The following is an 18,491-nucleotide window of genomic DNA, read 5'->3' as shown; positions in this document are numbered from 1 at the left end:
AGAAAATTGTGGCACTTTGGCATCCAGTGTGAACCCAGTATAAGGGTAAGGTGATGGTTTAAAGGTAAAGTGCCATAGTGATCGTACCAGGCGGTGATGCAGTCGGTGGGGATAGTCTTGATGTGCCTGTAGAAGTTGCAGAATATTCTTAAGTCTATATTGAACCTCCTCAGCCTCTGGAGCAAGAAGAGCCATTGTCGTGCTGTCTCTGTGATGGTGTCAGTGTGCTGAGACCAGACCTTACTGACGTAAACCGCAAGAACGTGCAGCTGCTGACCCTCACCACTGTAGTCCCATTGATGAAGATCGGGGCTTGTCCTTCTCCCTGTTGTTTCCTGTATTCCAAAAGCAGCTCCTTAAGGCCCTGGTGCACCAAGCTAATGGTCAGCCTTCAGCCAATCTTGGGCCGTCGGTGAGTGTCTTTCGCCCTAGTAGGCAGTGTTTCCCACACCGTTGCCCCACACTGTCCCCTTTCAGCTTTATTTTTTTTCTTTTTGAATGACAATTTCATCACCACCTGCTGGTGTACAGAGTTATCTCCTCATGCAGACACAGAACGTATGCACTGGTTGGCCATTGGCTGTAGTCTTTGCGGGGTGTTCATGTGCAACTTGGTGTGTCTGGGCCTGGGTTTTGCTGACTTTGAGATTGAGGTTGTGGTCATAGCGTCAAGACATCAGGGCTCTGACCATTTTTTTGTATTGTCATTGTCCGTGATCCAGCCGATTACTGTCGTGCAGTCAGCAAACTTGATGGTGTTGAAGCTGTGGATGGCTACGCAGTTGTGCCTGAACAGGGAGTTTAAGATTAGGGAATGATTATGGTTCATAGAAACAGACATTCACTGTTGGGAGGAAACAGGAAGCAAACAGTGCTCTCCTGTGTCAAAATCATTTTGTATGGCCAACCTTCCCCCCAGATTGATCACTATTACATCTGCTGCAACTACAACATACTGCTTCTCCTGCTGCCACCAAGAGCTGGCAGTCAAGATTCAACGATACAACCACATGACGTTGCTTGTCAGGAAATAGTTAATACAGAGCAGTGGCACCAGCAGGATTATATTTCATAGTAGGCACAGGAACCACCCGCCCACTTGTAGGGTACCTTTAACATGTAGTTTCCCACACATTGACATACGCAGTCTACTCGGTGAGTGAGCAAGAGATTAACACTAATGTTACCGACGCAACACCACCATAAAACTCTGATTAGCCTACCACATGCATTTCAAAGACAAGCCAACAGACCTGACGACAACAGCCAGCAAAATAATAGAATACTATAGTAAACACTGAATATAGCTCAGAGAAACTTACAGTCGTTTAGCAGACAACAGATCTCCTCATTTTGCAGCAGCATCACAGCAACATCACCACTGAGGTATAAAAAATACACAATAACAATATGTAACTTGAAGCCCAAACCAAGCTGCTATAATAAACAATAAAAGGGCCAGATGAGAAAATTAAGTAGTATTCCTACCTTTTCACACTGCCAATGTCATCCTGAGATGCTGAGGTACCACATACCGAGGATTTTTGCTCCTGAGACAAGACATCGAAGTATTCTGAGCTTGCACAGCAGTCATTGATGAGGGTAGCTGCAGCAATAGATTCCTCCCAGAGCTCATCGCTTTGCAAAGCTGCTAGCCTCTGTCATTGTAACGTTAATGCTAGCGGCAGTAGCGTTAGCAGACTTGGTGCTCTCTGCATATTCTTCTCTGCTGAGGTTTGTTGGCTTTCTTATTTCAAAAGCCTTGTTTTTGTTTGCTCATTTCTAACCACTTTTGCTTGCTAACACACAAGCTAAGTAACACAATATTGCTAGCATTACAATTGAGGAGCAGAAATGTTTATCATACTCTGACCACTGGCCCATGACATGTGCACCAAATGTATTTGTGTCATAGTGAGTGGACACAGGCAAAAAATGCATCTTAGGCACATTCATCACTAAAAAAGAACCCAAAGACACGATCTGCTGCTTTTGTCACAATTTTATTTTCAAGATGGGAGGATAAATCATTGAAAAAATGTATGCACAGTGTGTACAGGCTTACGACTGCCAGCGCCACTGATGCAGAAACAGTATTTTAACAAATGTCTGATGCAGTGTCCTGCTGTGGTCCAGTTCATCTGGGCTGCTGAGAACAGAGGCATTTTAGCTCAGGGGCAGACAAAGCAACCACACTAAGACAGTTTGAAAAGGAACCTGTTAGTCAACATCTAAGAGAGATCTAATGCTGTTTGTGTGTTGAAGGTTAGATGGTTCAACCACAGAACAGTCTGTCAGTGGATGTGCGACACCTTTGACACGAAAGCTAGTTGGTGTAATGTGTCTGTTGGTCACATTTATCGGCTCAATTCTCAGAAAACAAAACTGAAAACAGGTGCATTTTTCCAGCTACCTACTTCATGCATACAGCCATTTCCTTACTGAAAGTGGGTCAAGACCACTCTTTGCATTTGAGAGCAGCAAAATTTTATAGACATTCATAGTTCTAACAAGATGAACTCTTATAACTTTGGTGATCTGCCTTAATTTTTTAATCAAGTGTCTTCATCAGGTCAGAGTTTTAATTTGTACAATACTTTTGTTCATGACCAAAAGGTTAGCTACAGATCTAAAAAGTGAAACTTAAGGCTAATTCACAATACTTGATTTTCACCCCGATTTTGCGTCGCGGAGAATATCGTTATCTTTTGAGTGTTCATACCTGGCGACGTGTGTTTCTGTCATCGGGAGTCTCGCCAACTGCGTTACGACCTGTGTGTGCACACCACAAGATTTCTCCACCAAGCCCTTGCCGACAGAGCCCCAGATAATGCGGTGACGTCACCAAACTTGGAGACGACACATCGTAAAGGCATGGATATTCTTCCCAGTATTGAATCAGATCTACCTCCAGGGCCTGGGTCCAAACACAGTGCGCTCCCGTGATCCTGTGGATGCTGCCATTGTTGTTGGTGCTTGCCGGCTTGTCAGTGTTGCCAGATCTTTTGAGAGAAACTGCGTGCTGACATGGGATGTATCCCACCTCTCATTGGCTGATGCTAATTTGTCAATCGTGTCACACTTCTCCAGTTTTCTAGCATGCCCGATATCCAGTCCCAATCACAGACGAGGGGGCGACTTGCTCGTAGGCTTGTTCAAACATGAGGACTCGTTGTGGCAGACTTATCTGCCGACTCCCCTCTGACCCAAGGTGGCTCTCAAGATCCTCTGCGACGTCAAAATCACGGTGAAAATCGTGTAATGTGAACAAGGCTTTATGCAGACGTGCCTTAAACTTGCATTCTTTCTTATCACCAGCAGGGGGCGACTCCACTAGTTGCAAAAAGATATCCGATTGTATGGAAGTCTGTGAGAAAATGACCCTACTTTTCACTTGATTTATTTACACAGTGAACACCGTTTATGGTCTCAAATTGTAGTTCTAAGTCTTCACCAATACAGCATAATGTACATTTTACACTATGTACATTTTACACTAGCCTGATTAGGCTATGAGTTGTTTTGATTTAGCAAAAGCTAGCCTGTCTCTCCCCTGGCACCGCTGCTATAAAATCTCCCCATACACTATTTCTACTTAAAGCTGCCAGGGTTGGGACAAGCAAGGATTTTATATAGAGCACCCCCAGATATGGGCGCTCTGATAGACTGGCCACCAATCTTTATTGGCAGATTGCCATACTCAAAGGTTTGACAGCTGATCATTAACTCTTTTGGACGATGCTACTTCGTAGACAGTGAATCTGTGTTGACATCAGCAGCAGGAGAGCTTGTCCATGTTGGCTGTAGGCAGCTTGTGGCTGGATCTAACTGCTGACAGAGGTTGCACTTAGTAATAGCCTATTATGACGCATTTAAGCTGTCTTCAGTAAAAATGAGCATTGAGCAAAGGTAAATTGTAAGGGTCATATGATGTGTTCACATGTAATCTTGTGAAATGTATGGAGGCCAAATTTGTTGATGTTTTCACAGCAATGTAAAAAAGATTTTAGAGAAGGAATTATGATATATATTTCATGTTGTGAAAAGGCTTTTGAAGCAGTATAGACCAAACAGCAGTTGCAATAGCCCTGAAGGGCAAAAACTACAAAGTTAATTAGCTACAGTGTAGGCTAACACTATACTTTAATGAATTCTTGGGCCCAACTCTGCACTCTCTTGCCTTTTTTTTTGCTTTAGTGGCCTGAACTGATGTCCCCCTTACTTTATTTTTGTAGCAGCGAGATTACAGTAATTCTAGGGTGTGTTTTGCAACCTTGATTTAAATTGGCCATAGGTGTGAAAGTGAGTGTCAATTGTTGTTTGTCTTAGTGTGTCAGCCCTGTGATAGTCTGGCAAAATTTTCATCCCTGAACCAGCCAAAGAGAGCTGAATACCTGGTCTGGTTTTCGTATACATTATAGAAACTAACTTTAGTGTAGAAATAGCTGATAACAGCTACGAAAAATACTCCACCACCTGACTGCTCATGTTTTTCTGCATTGCTGTCTTCTATTCAAACAGACCACAACACCTCAGAAGTCATGAAGTTGCATAAGAGCATTGTGACAGGAAATGTACTTTTGAAACCTCCTACTGTGACAGTCTGACCCATCACCACCATCTCATATCACCTTATATCATCACCTTTACTATTCAAACCTATGAAGATCCCAACAAGAGACATGAGGATGATCCTTTCATGGATTGCACTTCTTCTTTTCCATCAGGGATGTGAGTACTTTCTAACTCTGTCCAAACAATTTATTATTTGAGTGTTTTGTAGGGGGAAAACTTTGTTTCAAGTATTTTTTTTTACTTATTTGTAGTAAGCTAATTCTGGCCACCTTTCTCTGAACAGTTGTATGTAATGAAACAAACCAACTTTATATTTCTAGCAGTAGTTACAGAAATAAATGTGTGTATAAAAGTATATGGATCATGTTTAGTAATATGTTTTCCGCTCTGTCTTTTAATTCAGATGCACTGATTCCAGTGACCACAGTTCAACTTGGCGAACCTGTGACCTTCACATGCATTTACCATGATTCTGAGTATAGTAACTCACGAACCAAGTGGTACAAACAGAGTATTGGTGATACACTTACCTTAATGTCTACACTGCTGAAAGGCACTGCAATTCCTACGTTTGAACAAGGGTTTCCTCCCTCACGATTTAATGTAAACCATACCACAACCATGAGCACTCTGACCATTTTAAAGACGATCCAAGAAGATGAGGCTGTGTATCACTGTGCTGTCAGTAGCTGGAGTAAGGATGAGTGGAGGAGCACATACTTGTCTTTAAAAGGTAATGAATGTCTATGTATTTTCAGTAGTGTGTAGATGTTCCAACTTTGCCTCCTTAACTACAGAATATAGACAACATTCTTACAATTTGCATTATATTTTGTAGGAAACACTCAGAGTACGTCGAGATATACTGTTGTTCAGTGGCCAGCAGTATCTAATCTAGTTCATCCGGGAGACTCCGTCACCCTTCAGTGTTCAGTCCTCTCAGACTCTAAGAAGAAGTCCTGTCCAGGTGAAACCAGCGTGCACTGGTTCGGTGTCAGATCACATATATCTCACCCAAACATCATCTACACTCATGGAAATGGACCTGATGAATGTGACAAGAAACCTGATGCACGTTCTCCTCCAAATAGTTGTGTTTATCACTTCTCCAAGAAGGTCAGCTCCTCTGATGCCGGGACTTATTACTGTGCTGTGGCCACATGTGGAGAGATATTGTTTGGAAATGGAACAAAACTGAACATTGAAGGTAACTCATCATTCTGTTGACCCAGTTTTCTTTCTTTATGCCCCTTAAGTGGTTTCAAGTTTGGAAAAATCATCTTAGTCCACACTGTTTGACAGCATAATATACTGTATATTGTTATCACCTTGTTCTAACCTAAGACATGTTTTTGTTGCTGCATGAAATGGAAATGTTGTAAATGTCTAAGGCTTCATTTTACACACATTTCTCTGAAATTGATCCCATCATTTTAGAAGATATTTGGTTTCTTCCTGTCTTAATGATAGGAAGGAAAGGATAAAAAGTTCTGCCGGTTTGAACAATGGTTGACTGTACATTGTCAGTTTGATCGGAGTTTAATAAGGAAATTTTGATATTTAAGTATTAAATAGTCTTGATCAGAAGTCCAATAATACCCAGAATGATCAAGCAAATACATGTTCATTAAATGCATATTAATTTACTTTTACTTAATGTAATTGTGTGTTCCTTCTGAATGTTTCAGGAGCCAGCTCAGGGTCTACTGATGTTTTACTGGAGGACAGAGTAATTCTGCTCCTCCTGTGTGCTGTCCTGGCTATAAGTGTGATTGTTATAGCCGTCCTCGTTTACGTCATCAAGAACAACAAATGTGGTTATTGCAATAATGAAGGTAATAGAAGTTACCTCATTATATCACGTTATTTAGCAAATGTTAACATCATTAGTGTTGTAGCATAACTGTTGTAAATAAGTGCATAATACTTTTTATCTTTTATTATAGCTGCTGTTTCCCTGCAGCAGTATCTTGCAAAAAGGAATTTAAAGGTAAGATCCACTAAGCAAAAATGTTATGATGCTTCTTTATTGGTATTTGTGTCTCTCATATCTCACATGATTTGTGATACATTTCCTCAGAGAGGTGAAGACACATGGGCTTATTCTGCTGTCGTCTTCTCCGTGATGAAAACTGACAGTGGTGGAACACAGGATTCAAAGGCAGCAGAGAAAGAGAGGATCTACGCAGCTGTCAAGGCCTTTGGGTTGGATTAGCAGGTTAACTGGACTGTTTGAGATCAGTTCGTACCACATGGCAATGTAAGACCCAGGCAAATGAGCTCAGCAAGACGATCTGTCAGTATTTCAAAAGTAATTCAGAGTATTCATAATATGTAACTTAGTTTGAGTAATCTAATACCATACAAATTACATATTTGGGCATGTATTTAATAACCTGTAGTGGAATAGATTTCACATGTAACCCTCCAAACATTGCCAGCGCAGAGCAACAGCGATTAGCGAGCCAGTGGGATAAACACAGAGGAACTTAAATGCATTAACATTAACATGTACGCATAGTTGGACTGTCTACAACAACAAAGAACAAAGAAGCTTGGATTACAACACACACACACCGAGAGAACGTGACTTCAGTCTCTGCTCAGGACTCATTACTCAAGTATATTTTTACTCAGCAGCTGTATTAATGCTCTGTATGACCTGTACAGCATCTGTAAAGCTAGAGGCGGTTATTATATGTGGCTATTACATGTAGGTGATTTTTTTTGTTGTTGTTTTTTTTGGTTTTGTTTTGTTATACATATAATGTACATTTTAATAGTCCAGTATGTAGGATTTAGCGAGATAGATAGAATTTAGTATTAATAACTATGTTTGATTCAGTTTTTAATCTCCTGATATTAAACATCATTACGTTTTTGTTACCTTAGAATGAGTCATTTATACCTCCATACGGGTGGGTTCTCCTCTGCAGAGTCTGTCATGTTATTTCTACTGTGCCTCAGGATGGACAAACCAAAACACCGGATCTAGGTCGGACCATTCGCATTATTGCATTTTCACGTCAGCCACCATAGTTATCCTGCATGCTTGTCACACAGGAGAGGTTTCAGGTGGTTGCAACCTCACCCCAAGATGCCATTAACATCCTACACAGTAGACTTTTAATTTAATGTTTTGTGGTCATGTGTAAGACTAGATGATTAAATCAAAGTAGTGCTTTTTGTTTCATTCATGTATGTTGGACTTAGGTGAATTTTGTGAAACCGTGATGAGCACAGTGAGAGTGAACGTCTTCCCTTCACCTATCTTTATTGCTTTCACACTGATATGTTGCTGTTGCACTTTGTGTCTTTATCCAACCAGGTTATATTAAGTCTTTCTTAAGTCTTACTTTTAACATGAACATTTTTAAAATCAAAGCTCTGCATAGTGATTCTAAACATAATGTAGGGGAAACTTGATGTGTAATGTGGTTATGTGATTTAAGTCTCAGCAGGAAACTGCTGCTGTTATTCAGTGCTGTTTAATGAAATGTATATGACAGGAAATGCTGCTCCAGTCACAGTGAAAGAACAAAAAAGTAAGTTATAGGTCTGTGACCACGCAGAGAGAGCCAGGCAGCTCTTTTCATCAATAAACAAAGACCACATAGCAGAAATCATACTTGGTCTTTTCCTGTGCCACACTGCTGATGTCAGAATGACAATCTTGTTTTTCAGTATGTGACAACCACACAAGACAATATGCAACAGCCAGCCATTAATACTGATGGTATTAAGTGGGGGGGGAAATTATCATTAATTCAATTCTCACTCATTTAATGTGGCAGAATAGCCTGTAGGGGGGCATTAGAAGAACTTGGTGCTGCTGTTTTATTTTCTTCAGAATTAGTCTGTTTTCATGTGTGATTTTGCAAGACAAGGTAACAAGTCCAGTAGTAGCAAATGGATTTATTCCCCTCGTTCCTTTAAAATAAGTGCACCATTTAACCATATTTTGATAATAAAATAATCATTTCATATGTGGATGATACATACACACACACACACACATACACACACACACACACCTCAACACCATTCCTTTGTAGTCACAATGCATCTTATTGTGGTTTTTCTGTCTCTTTGGAGTTGCTTTGCATTTCTTTGTGGTTATTTTTAAGCTCTTAATGGTCAATATGCTGTAATGTGGTTGACATTCTGTTTACACTTTGGGCCACCTGTGCCCAGTAGATCTATTCAGTAATCCTTCCATGCCTTACACCCAAATTAGATGTGAGGTCCCCTTTATAAAGATCATTTTTAAAATAACTTTAGATTCACGATGCACCTCTGTGAAGACAATATGAACATTTTTGTAAACAAAACGGCATTAGAACAAAGGTTTACATTCTAGACAGCACTGTGATATACTTATGGAGTACTGTGGCCTTCAACACATTAACAAACCAACTGACTAGGTGGTATTAGTCATTATACTTTCTTTTCTGCCTGTGACTCAGAGCATCTAGAGGATTGTGGCTGTTTTCACACACAGCATTTTTGTCTGAGAGGAAAGCTGCTTGGAGCACTTTAAACAAGGATCAGCTTTGCTCTGACTATTTTATAGATTAATTTAGCTCACTCCAGGAACTCTTGTCTTATGTATCATATTATGTAATTCAATGATAATTTATCCACTGGAATTTTACAATGTACAGTGATTTAGTAGTGATACTCAGCTCTTGGCCTGTAGGCCAAATCTGGCCCCCTGACCATAGTCTAATTCACACTAAGACTTTTTTGTACGTTTAATGTAAATAAGGTGCAAGAGTGCATAAAAAGCATAAATATAGAGCTTGATATATAAGTGCCAAAAGATGACCACTTGGACCTCCCAACAGAAATCCAGGCTAATTATTTATAAATATTGTTGTTGTTTTTTTAACTTTATTAACTGGCCACTGGTCTGCTGTCATTTTGCAAGGCAAGTTAAGTATCCTTGTAGTGGGTAAACATTTAACCCAGCCTGAGCCTTTACCATTTCCAATTTGACAGGGTTATAGTTGTCCATCAACCTTAGACTTCATCAATAATATATGAAAGATAAAGGAATAGAAAGCTTCTTATGTTTCTACACATACACTCTGCTTTTCTTTCTGCTTTGCTTGAAAAATTCAGCCTTTTGAAATGGTATCTACTGGTAGAGACCGACCGCTTTCTCTTTCTTGTCTCAAAGCTTTTAACAAAGGCAGTCTGCACTTGTGTCTCAAAAGCGACATGCAAAGCGACATGCAGAAGCTACGCTGATAGACAAAAGCTGTGGCGGGCCATTTTCCTGCCTTTGACCAACCACCAAGGCTGTTTACTCAGAACAGACCTGACTACAGGCTTCAGCAGGATGTGCAGTGAGGTTAGAGGTGCAAGAAGGATGAATACAAGAAGCGTTTTCAGGTTTCACCAGTGGACCTAAGTAAATTGTACTACTAGATTAGAAAACTTTACTAATCCCGAATGGGGAGACCGATTTGCCACCAGGAAAACTCTTATAGACAACAAACAATATAGACACTACATTCACAGTACACAACAGATACAAATACAACAAGTAATACCAAACCAAAAAAAAAGGCCATTTGAGACGTAATCCAGCCTATTCCTTCTTCTGAAATCGTCGAATACGACCACTTTGTCAGTGATTTCGACATCAGACACCTGACGGCAAAAACCACCTTTCATGGCAATATGACTCACGGCCGGGCGACATATGTAAAGTTGCTAGATATGACCTTTTGCAGTGTTAAAATACACCGACAGTGGGCCAGATTGCTCCTGTTGCAGCAGTTTTATAGGCGGATGGGCAGCATTAGTTCATAGTGTGGCGGGACAGCACCTGTCTTGGCGGTATGATAAGCCACTGGACGGTGTCAAGTTGAAACTCTGCCGGTAATGACGTAATATAAGGTGCTGGAAAGTCCCTATAGGGCAGGCAGTAGGGGTGATGGACAGGTCAAGAAAACTGCATTTCTATCTACAGTATTTATGTGAGACTTTATTGTGAAATAAATGAGATAATTTTTTTTGCAAACGTCTACTTTTGTCAAATCACAACGCATATCAAATTATTGTAATACTAGTTTTAAAAACAGTAATAATGATTTAACAGGTCGGGGTGGCAGCAGATTAATATTAAACACTGATGTTGAGTCCTATGCTGACAGGAATAACTCTACAATGCAAACAAAAACGTTTTCTCAAAAATGACAGTGTAAGATTTATGATGTTATCCTGTTTTTATTTAATAATAATAAATAATAATAATAAATCAATTTTATATAGTGCCTTTCAAGAAACCCAAGGTCGCTTCACAATTGCAAACAACCACAAAATCACATGACATGAACAAACAGAAAACACAACTAGCTGGCGATAGCCTTTGTGCATTACACATTCACACACACATTGATACATATGTATACATTTTTACAAATAAACATTTTATTCATCACTGCCTATAAATAGTTACAACTTTTCCTCACTTGGTGTAAATGTAGAGTGGAAAATGTCTGAAAAATATTTGCCATAGTTACAGGGAACAAGTCCATAATTTCAGCCTTAAGTTTAAATAAACAACACACAACTATGCTCTTGTAAATTTAACGTTAACAGACATATAAGCCATGCAATACTTCAATGGCTTTCTTACATTAGAAAGAATTGAACTTTCTTGACAATCAGTGGATTTCACCCAAACAGAGGTCGGCGCTTGTCATTGCCACTATCGTCTCGTATTCTTCCTCTTCCATTGTAGAGAAAGGTCCGTGCCTCTGTGTCACCATCCTAAAAACAACAGCTGTTGAAACAAAGGTTTTAGTGGCCCACTATCATTCCCAGATCATCAAATACTGATCCTTTGTCATACCCCTCTGCATGTGACATTGACCCCAAAGGCACCCTTTGGTGAGTCTATAAGACGCACAGGGCTTTAAACTAATTACAGTGTAAACCCATCCGAGGCAATACTGATGAAATATAAAGTCTGAATACAGCAGGTGGGAGGTGAGGTGGATGGGTCAAACATACTTTCACCCAGGAGGCCGCTGTTTGTGTCCTCTGTGTAACCAAAAGTCATTGTAGTTTAAGTGTTTCATAAATTCCATCAGTCTGTCAATTGTGTAACTTGTGTGGCGTATTTACGTCACATTACGTACTTATTTTAACCCAAAACATGTTGTTATTGAATCTTAAGAACCTTTCTCTTTTTTAGCCTCAACCTTGACCATTTCACAACTTCAACCCTGTGTTACATTGTGTTTCCTCCAGGAGACAGCTGTGCATAGAGAAGCTAAAGAATTCCTGTGGCGTCAGTATCACACACTGAGGGTTGTGAAAAAACGTAGGTATTTGACAACCTGGGATGAGAATGCGTGGGCATTCATTTAGTGCTATGACATCATGACCAAGTGTAAAATAAAGCCAATAGGTATGTTTTCATGAACAAAAAGAAAATTGTAAAAACATGTCATGTACTCCATCTTTGTAGTATTACTAAACTTACCTTCAGTTTCTTGAGAAAATAAGGATGGCGATCACAATCACACAGAGAGCCAACAGTATGCTGAGGATGATGACAACTGGGTCCCACTGTTGTCCTGAAGTTAAAGAAAATGTCAGCTGAAAGTTACTCCTTCTTTACTGTTACCTCACCCATGATTTTTAGGTGACTCCACAGTAAAGAGCTAACTCTCTGCAGGAGATATTATTTATTCTATCAAATTCTATGTATTTAAAATATTCTAATTTAATTTTAAAATATTTATGGCAATGATTGATAGTATTAATTAATAATTCTGGCATTTCTATTTATAACATTTGTGTCAGAGTTGTTAATTTAAAAAAAAAATCATAATTATAAAGAAATATACTGTACAGGAATTTGACAAAAAAAAACAAAACAACCAACAACAATATATATACTCAAACAAAATTAATCCCTCTCAATCGTCACATATGACCCACTAACAGTGTGTGTCAGTGTTTGTATCTGCAGAGAACCTGCCCTCTGCCTGTATTTTTAAATTTTCTTCTCATTTTGGTTTGTTTGGAACATTTCTTGGTGTCAGTCTTTGGACAGTGGTGTGTAGCCCCCAGCCAATAGCAGCGCGAGGTCAGTTCTCTCTAAAAGTATAGCAACCAGGTTGCTCTGCTGTCTCCGTCTCTCTCCTCTGTGAGAGCTCTCAATCTAAGCCCTAGCCCAACGGGTCACAAAAACCAGACGGGCTAGGGCTCAGTATTTTATGAGATAATCTTGGATGGGCCGGGTTCAGGCTTCAGCTCTTAGCTCGGTTCAATTCTTTTGGCCCGTTGAGAACCCTTTCCTCTGCTCTGTGGATGCAAGCTGCAGGTCTGTGTGTCTGTTTGATTGAAGTCGAGGTTTAGACACACACTGCAGAGTAGCCAAGTGGTCAGGATGACGCATGCAGTTCAGCTGATTTCACACAAAATCTGGCAGTGCAGCAACTTCCTGCGGGATTGTGCAGAGGTGTGGGTGTATTTATTTGTGCTGTAGAACATAATTGCCATGACACAATTTGAAAATAAGGCTTATATTAATTTCTTTAATTTGTTTCTTTGTTCTCATTTACACTTCTCCATCTCTTCACTCGCTCTCTACCTTGCTTCACTGCTGCTGATTTGTCTCGTGAAGGCAAGGAGGAGGGGCCAAGTTTGAATGTTGTGTTTTTACCACCACTATGCAGAACATGTTGCATACTATGCCTTTAAAGAAAAACTAGGGTTTTATGCTTTTAGTTTTTGCTCAGTCAGTCATAATAACATCCCTCTGCACCAAAAGAGAATGCGGCGACATCACTGAAAGAAGGGTCAGGCAGGTTGTAAACAGAATGGCAGTTTGACCAGATCAACCACCACTTTATTTGGAAGTAAAACAAAATCTGAGTGCAACTGTAGTGTTGCAAATAATTCCACCAGTACACCAACAATTAATGTTAGAGAAATATATTTATCATTAACATTGTTTTCTCTTCCAGATAAATCTGACCAACCTGGGGGTTTGTTTACAGCCTGTTGGATTGTCTGACCGCTCATGTTTGACCCAATGTAGTGATGTCATCACATCCCAATATCTCAGCAGTTCGTATGGTGAGTAATATGTTCTCCTAGCTCATAATACCTGCAATTGAAATAACATTCTAAGGGGTTGTAAAAATGATGCTGCCATTTTCAGGGTGCAACCTCTGCACCCTGAGATAAACTAAGTTCAACTGTTTTTAAAGCCATGTCATGTGACGAGGAACAATCAGTCACAGCCGACAGATATCTTTCTTTTCTAAAGTCTGTGATAAATACGGAAAGTTACGCAGAGCTTTACATCTGTCCTACAGACAATAGGCCTACACACTTATAAACAGTGTCCAGAAGAAGATCAGCCCAGCATTCAGGATTTCATGTAAATAGGCTCTACGCTGCTTGTTAAGATTGCTGAGCAACCTCAGATGGCACATGAAAAAGGCACAAAAGTACCACCCAGTGCATGACTTCCCGTTTTCCAGGCAGTTAAAGACGCAGCCTGTGTACGGCCCCTTATAAGATCTTTAAATGACAAATGACTTGTAAAGTATTTAAAAACAATTTTAAAAAACAATATATAAACATACAATTATTTAGATACAACTGCAAACACGTACTTGTTTCCACTTTAGTTCCTTCACCAAACAGGATCTCTCCACATGTGACCACAGCACAGTAGTAAGTCCCAGTATCAGAGGAGGTCTGTATAGTTTTGGACAGACTGTGGAAACAACTTCTCTCCTCTTGTTTGTCTCTGTCAGTGTAAATGATGCTTGGGTGAGATTCTCCTGATCCAGATCTGAACCAGTACACACTGTGTTCATCTGGACACTCATCTGAGGTTTCTTTGTTGTTGGAGAGAAGTGAACACTGGAGAGTCACTCTTTCGCCCGGCTGGACCGACTCAGTCTCCGGACTTTGTTTCACGTAGAGAGATTTCTGCTGATTGCGATCTGCATGATTCAGTTAAAAAAGAAATCAAAAGAAATGATATAAATTATTTGTACAACACAAAACTTGGCACAGATACTAAAAAGTAAAAGATATTTTACCATTAACAGCCAAGAAGATGCCACTGATGAAACTCTGTGAATATGCCGTTCCATTCTGACAGAAGTATGTTGCTTCGTCCTCTTTGCTCACATTTGCGATGGTAAGAAGATAGCGAGCCTTTCCCTCTGTGACTTTGAAACGTGAGTTATTAAATTGTGGGCTGAGTTTTTGTTGATTAAAAGTTCCTGCAGCAACTGTTTGGACCATATATCCAAGAGGCTGTTTGAACCAGTAAAAGAATTTGCCTTCCTTCTCAGAAACTGGACACTGCAAAGTAACATTCCCACCAAGTTCAACCACAGTCAGAGAGATCTGATGAGGAACCTCTGCAGTTTGAAGCAGAGCTGAAGAAAAGAGACAAAAACATTTACAACACAAGACAAAAACAATGACAAATGTAAATTATCTGCCATTAGAGACTTGTCTTTGGATGACAATTTAACTCTGTTAAATGTAAACAATCATATTATGTAAAGTTGCACTTACACATTGTACTAAGAAGAATCAAAGCAGCCAGTCCTTCGATCATTGTGGTACACCACCCTTCTCTTGCACAACTGGTGTCTTCCTACCCAAATGAAGGTTTAGTCACAAGATCATCATCGTCTGCACAGTGGAAATCATCCTGATTGGCTGAAACGCAGCAAATGAACTTCCTCAAAAATTTAGCAGATCTATGATCGATTTTCAACTCTTTCCTATGCATTTATTGATAATTGTTTTTACTGTTACAATAGATGATGTTTAGGTAACACAGGGCATATGAAATATCATGAATTTATACATGACTAAATGTGTAAAAAAAAAAAAAAAAAAAAAAAAAAAGCATGAATGAATCAAGCATATCAACATAATTGCAGGCCAAAAAACTGACCATTTACAGCAGGGCACATGTATCCTGCTAAATTACAAGCGTTGTATTAATGATTAACTAAGCATTACTTTTTCATGACTCCATGTTTGTGGCCCTTCAAAAAAAGTGGTGACCTGGTCCGTCTTCAACACTGATTACTCAGTGATTAATCAGTCATCTTTGTGACCCCATGAGGTTAATAATGATGTTTCCAAAGCACTTTTGTTACTGTAACAAATTAAATGCCATTCAGGTTCGATCATTGTACCTCAGATGTTTTTTTTTTTAAACAATTTTCAGCAGTGATCCAGAATGAAAATCTGTGAAATTTAGTGGAATGTTATGTTTCCTCTAATGTTAAAGACAATTATCTTATAACTTTTTTGTTTGTTTGTTATTTAAATCTGCAGAAACTCTGGCCCTCAATGATACACCCTTCCTACCCAAGGGGTGGCACTAACGGAGGCATATTAAATGCCGCCGCACACAATTGGATAGCACGATGGCCAATCAGAGCAAAAAACTAGGTGACGTATTCATTGCACTAAGCCCCATTTGTTTGCCGACCAGTGGGGCTAATTCATATACAGTGTTGTGCTAGTTACTGAAAAATAGTAACTAGTTACTGTTACTAGTTACTTCATTAAAAAGTAACTCAGTTAGTAACTCAGTCAGCGTTACTGACAAAAGTAACTTTTTAGTTACCCCCCCCCCCCCCGCCATCACGCCATGACCTTGACGCATGCGCACTAGTGTCATCTATACTTTTGAGTATGTCCTGGCTGTAGATGACTGAGTGGGGACGCTAGAGGGCGTCAGGCACTTTTTTTTTTTTTTTTTGCAGTGTAGTTTTTCTAAGCCACAAAGAAGACAACGTTGCTAAGAAGGATCATGTTTTGGGAAACTCAGCCCTGCAGCCCAAAACATTTCCTAACTGTATTGGCTCGTAGCTGCATTGCCTAAGCGACAGCGGATGGAGTTTAACCAAGGGACTGTTAGACTACAACTTGAAAAAACAATTGAACGGTACAGGAAACATGCAGCCGTCTTCTACAGTGGAGTCACTCGCTGTCAGGCAGCTAAACGTTTTACAACTACGGTACTTGGATACAAATATGGAAAATGAGCTAAAAGCTTCCTCGGGATAACAATGGATATCATGTCACTGGATATAACGTTACTGGGACTAAAAATCTACAGAAGTGCTACCGCTTAATGTAACGTTACAGCACTGTGGTGAGGCCAGCAGGTCGACGGTGACTTCAGAGATGGTGAAAGACGTGTTTCATTAAGATGCTCTGGTAAGAATTGTTCATATACCTCTATGTGACTTGACTATCATTTATTGTTTAGGGCTAAAATGTTTTAGTGAAAGGGAACTTCAGTTTGTGAAGGAATACTGCATGCTGTGCACCGTTTAAAACCTGGCCAGAAATAACGGAGTAACGCAGCGTTTGGTAATGGTAACTGAGTTACTGAATTTAAAAACTAAAGCGTTAGAGTATTAGTTACTGCCAAAACTAACGGCGTTACTGTAACCGACACTACTGATATATTATGCTTATTATGCTTTTGCCGTATCCCGTCGGCAAAACGGCAAAAACTTCCTTCCTGGAAACTAAGGCTTCTAGGGCAGTCTTCTGTTCCTCTCTCAAGGAAAAAGATAAGTGTAGTTGGCTTAGCGTTTCTTCCAAAGCTAAATTGAATGGATGTGGTCCTTCGGCATCTGCCATCTTGGCTGTTTACTATTAGACTCCTATGGCGCAGTGCTGTCCTCATCATGTTACGCCTGCCCAGAGCCCACCTCTGTCAGATAGACTGATCTGATTGGTCCGATCTGCGATTCAACGGGCTCCTGCTCGTCGGGGCCAGATTCCCATGCAGTGCAAATTCGAATTTGCTAGGGGCGGGGCATCTGGATTTCCAGGTTACCCGCAATTAAGACTTTCCCAAAAGAGTCTGTCTGTTGCGGAGTCGTGTAACGAGTCGTGTAACCTGGCAGCGGTGTATCATGATATGAACCAGAGAAAAGAGAGGGTGGAGTGGTGGAGGAGATGGTTTCTCAGTAACTTGTAGCATGATTTATAATATGAAGAGAGCTTGGGATGTGTAGTCTGGCCACTACGCCCTTGTATGTATGTTTTGTGTTGACAGGTGTTATGGTTTTATGTTTATGTAGCATTGTTTCTTGCATGCTGCATCACAAGGATATGAATAAATAGGTTTAAAACTGTTGGTGTTGAACATAATCTGAGGTTTCAGAATCATCTAATGTCAATGTGCAGTTGATGGCCTCTTATCCCGAGATTACAAAACTTTAATTATTTTTATTCATTCATTCATTCATTCATTCATATATTTTCCATAACTGGCTGGAGCCTATCCCAGCTGACATTGGGCGAGAGGCAGGTTACACCCTGGACAGGTCGCCGGACTATCACAGGGCTGACACATAGAGACAGACAACCATTCACACTCACATTCACACCTATGGACAATTTAGAGTCACCAATTAACCTGCATGTCTTTGGACTGTGGGAAAACCCATGCTGACACGGGGAGAACATGCAAACACTGCACAGAAGGGCCCAGGAATGCTCTCTCTGTGAGGCGACAGTGCTCATCACTGCACCACCGTGCTGCCAAATTAATCTTAATAAAGCCTTAATCAATATACATATACCCAACTTAGTGATTCTGACATGTCTCAACATATCAAAACCATGGATGTCACAGATGTGTACTACTTCAGAATAGACATGTTGTTGTTGTTGTTGTTGTTGTTGTTGTTGTTGTTGTTGAGGGATGTACTGGCAGAAATAGAGTATAATATTTACCAGAGCGACATTGTTGCAACAGCTGGTATTGTCTTCACCTTTTGAGTCCGAGTGTGTGTCATCATGGTGAAATGTGGTCCTGGTGACACCTCTCTCAGTGGGAACTACAACATGAGCGGTTTTGAGTATTTTATCATGTC

At 40.1% G+C, this 18,491-nt stretch overlaps 2 protein-coding genes across 5 annotated transcripts; one reads left to right on the top strand and one right to left on the bottom strand.

The window, feature by feature from the left end:
• The first annotated feature begins 99 nt into the window (after window positions 1-99).
• Window positions 100-8,201, top strand: LOC117266115 (uncharacterized). Its single transcript, XM_033641102.2, has 7 exons — window positions 100-412; window positions 4,522-4,731; window positions 4,979-5,308; window positions 5,414-5,782; window positions 6,264-6,410; window positions 6,522-6,565; window positions 6,656-8,201. The coding sequence occupies exons 2-7, from the start codon at window positions 4,662-4,664 to the stop codon at window positions 6,788-6,790; spliced, it is 1,095 nt and encodes a 364-aa protein (XP_033496993.1). The 5' UTR covers window positions 100-412; window positions 4,522-4,661; the 3' UTR covers window positions 6,791-8,201.
• Window positions 8,202-10,862: 2,661 nt separating this feature from the next.
• LOC117266174 (immunoglobulin kappa light chain-like) lies at window positions 10,863-15,282 on the bottom strand. Of its 4 annotated transcripts, none has more exons than XM_033641239.2 (5): window positions 15,148-15,282; window positions 14,661-15,005; window positions 14,226-14,561; window positions 12,077-12,170; window positions 10,863-11,371 (listed from the first exon to the last, which is right to left on the bottom strand). In XM_033641239.2, the coding sequence occupies exons 1-4, from the start codon at window positions 15,188-15,190 to the stop codon at window positions 12,079-12,081; spliced, it is 816 nt and encodes a 271-aa protein (XP_033497130.2). In that variant the 5' UTR covers window positions 15,191-15,282; the 3' UTR covers window positions 10,863-11,371; window positions 12,077-12,078. The 4 variants fall into 4 exon arrangements, with proteins under 4 accessions (XP_033497130.2, XP_078025611.1, XP_078025610.1 ...); XM_078169485.1 differs by having other exon boundaries at window positions 10,863-11,358; XM_078169484.1 differs by having other exon boundaries at window positions 10,863-12,170.
• Between the last annotated feature and the right edge of the window lie 3,209 nt (window positions 15,283-18,491).

The sequence above is a fragment of the Epinephelus lanceolatus genome, chromosome 7, assembly GCF_041903045.1.
Source record: "Epinephelus lanceolatus isolate andai-2023 chromosome 7, ASM4190304v1, whole genome shotgun sequence".
NCBI classification, from domain to species: domain Eukaryota; kingdom Metazoa; phylum Chordata; class Actinopteri; order Perciformes; family Serranidae; genus Epinephelus; species Epinephelus lanceolatus.
The sequence above is the reverse complement of the archived record's forward strand: the minus strand, read 5'-3'. Positions and strand labels throughout refer to the sequence as shown.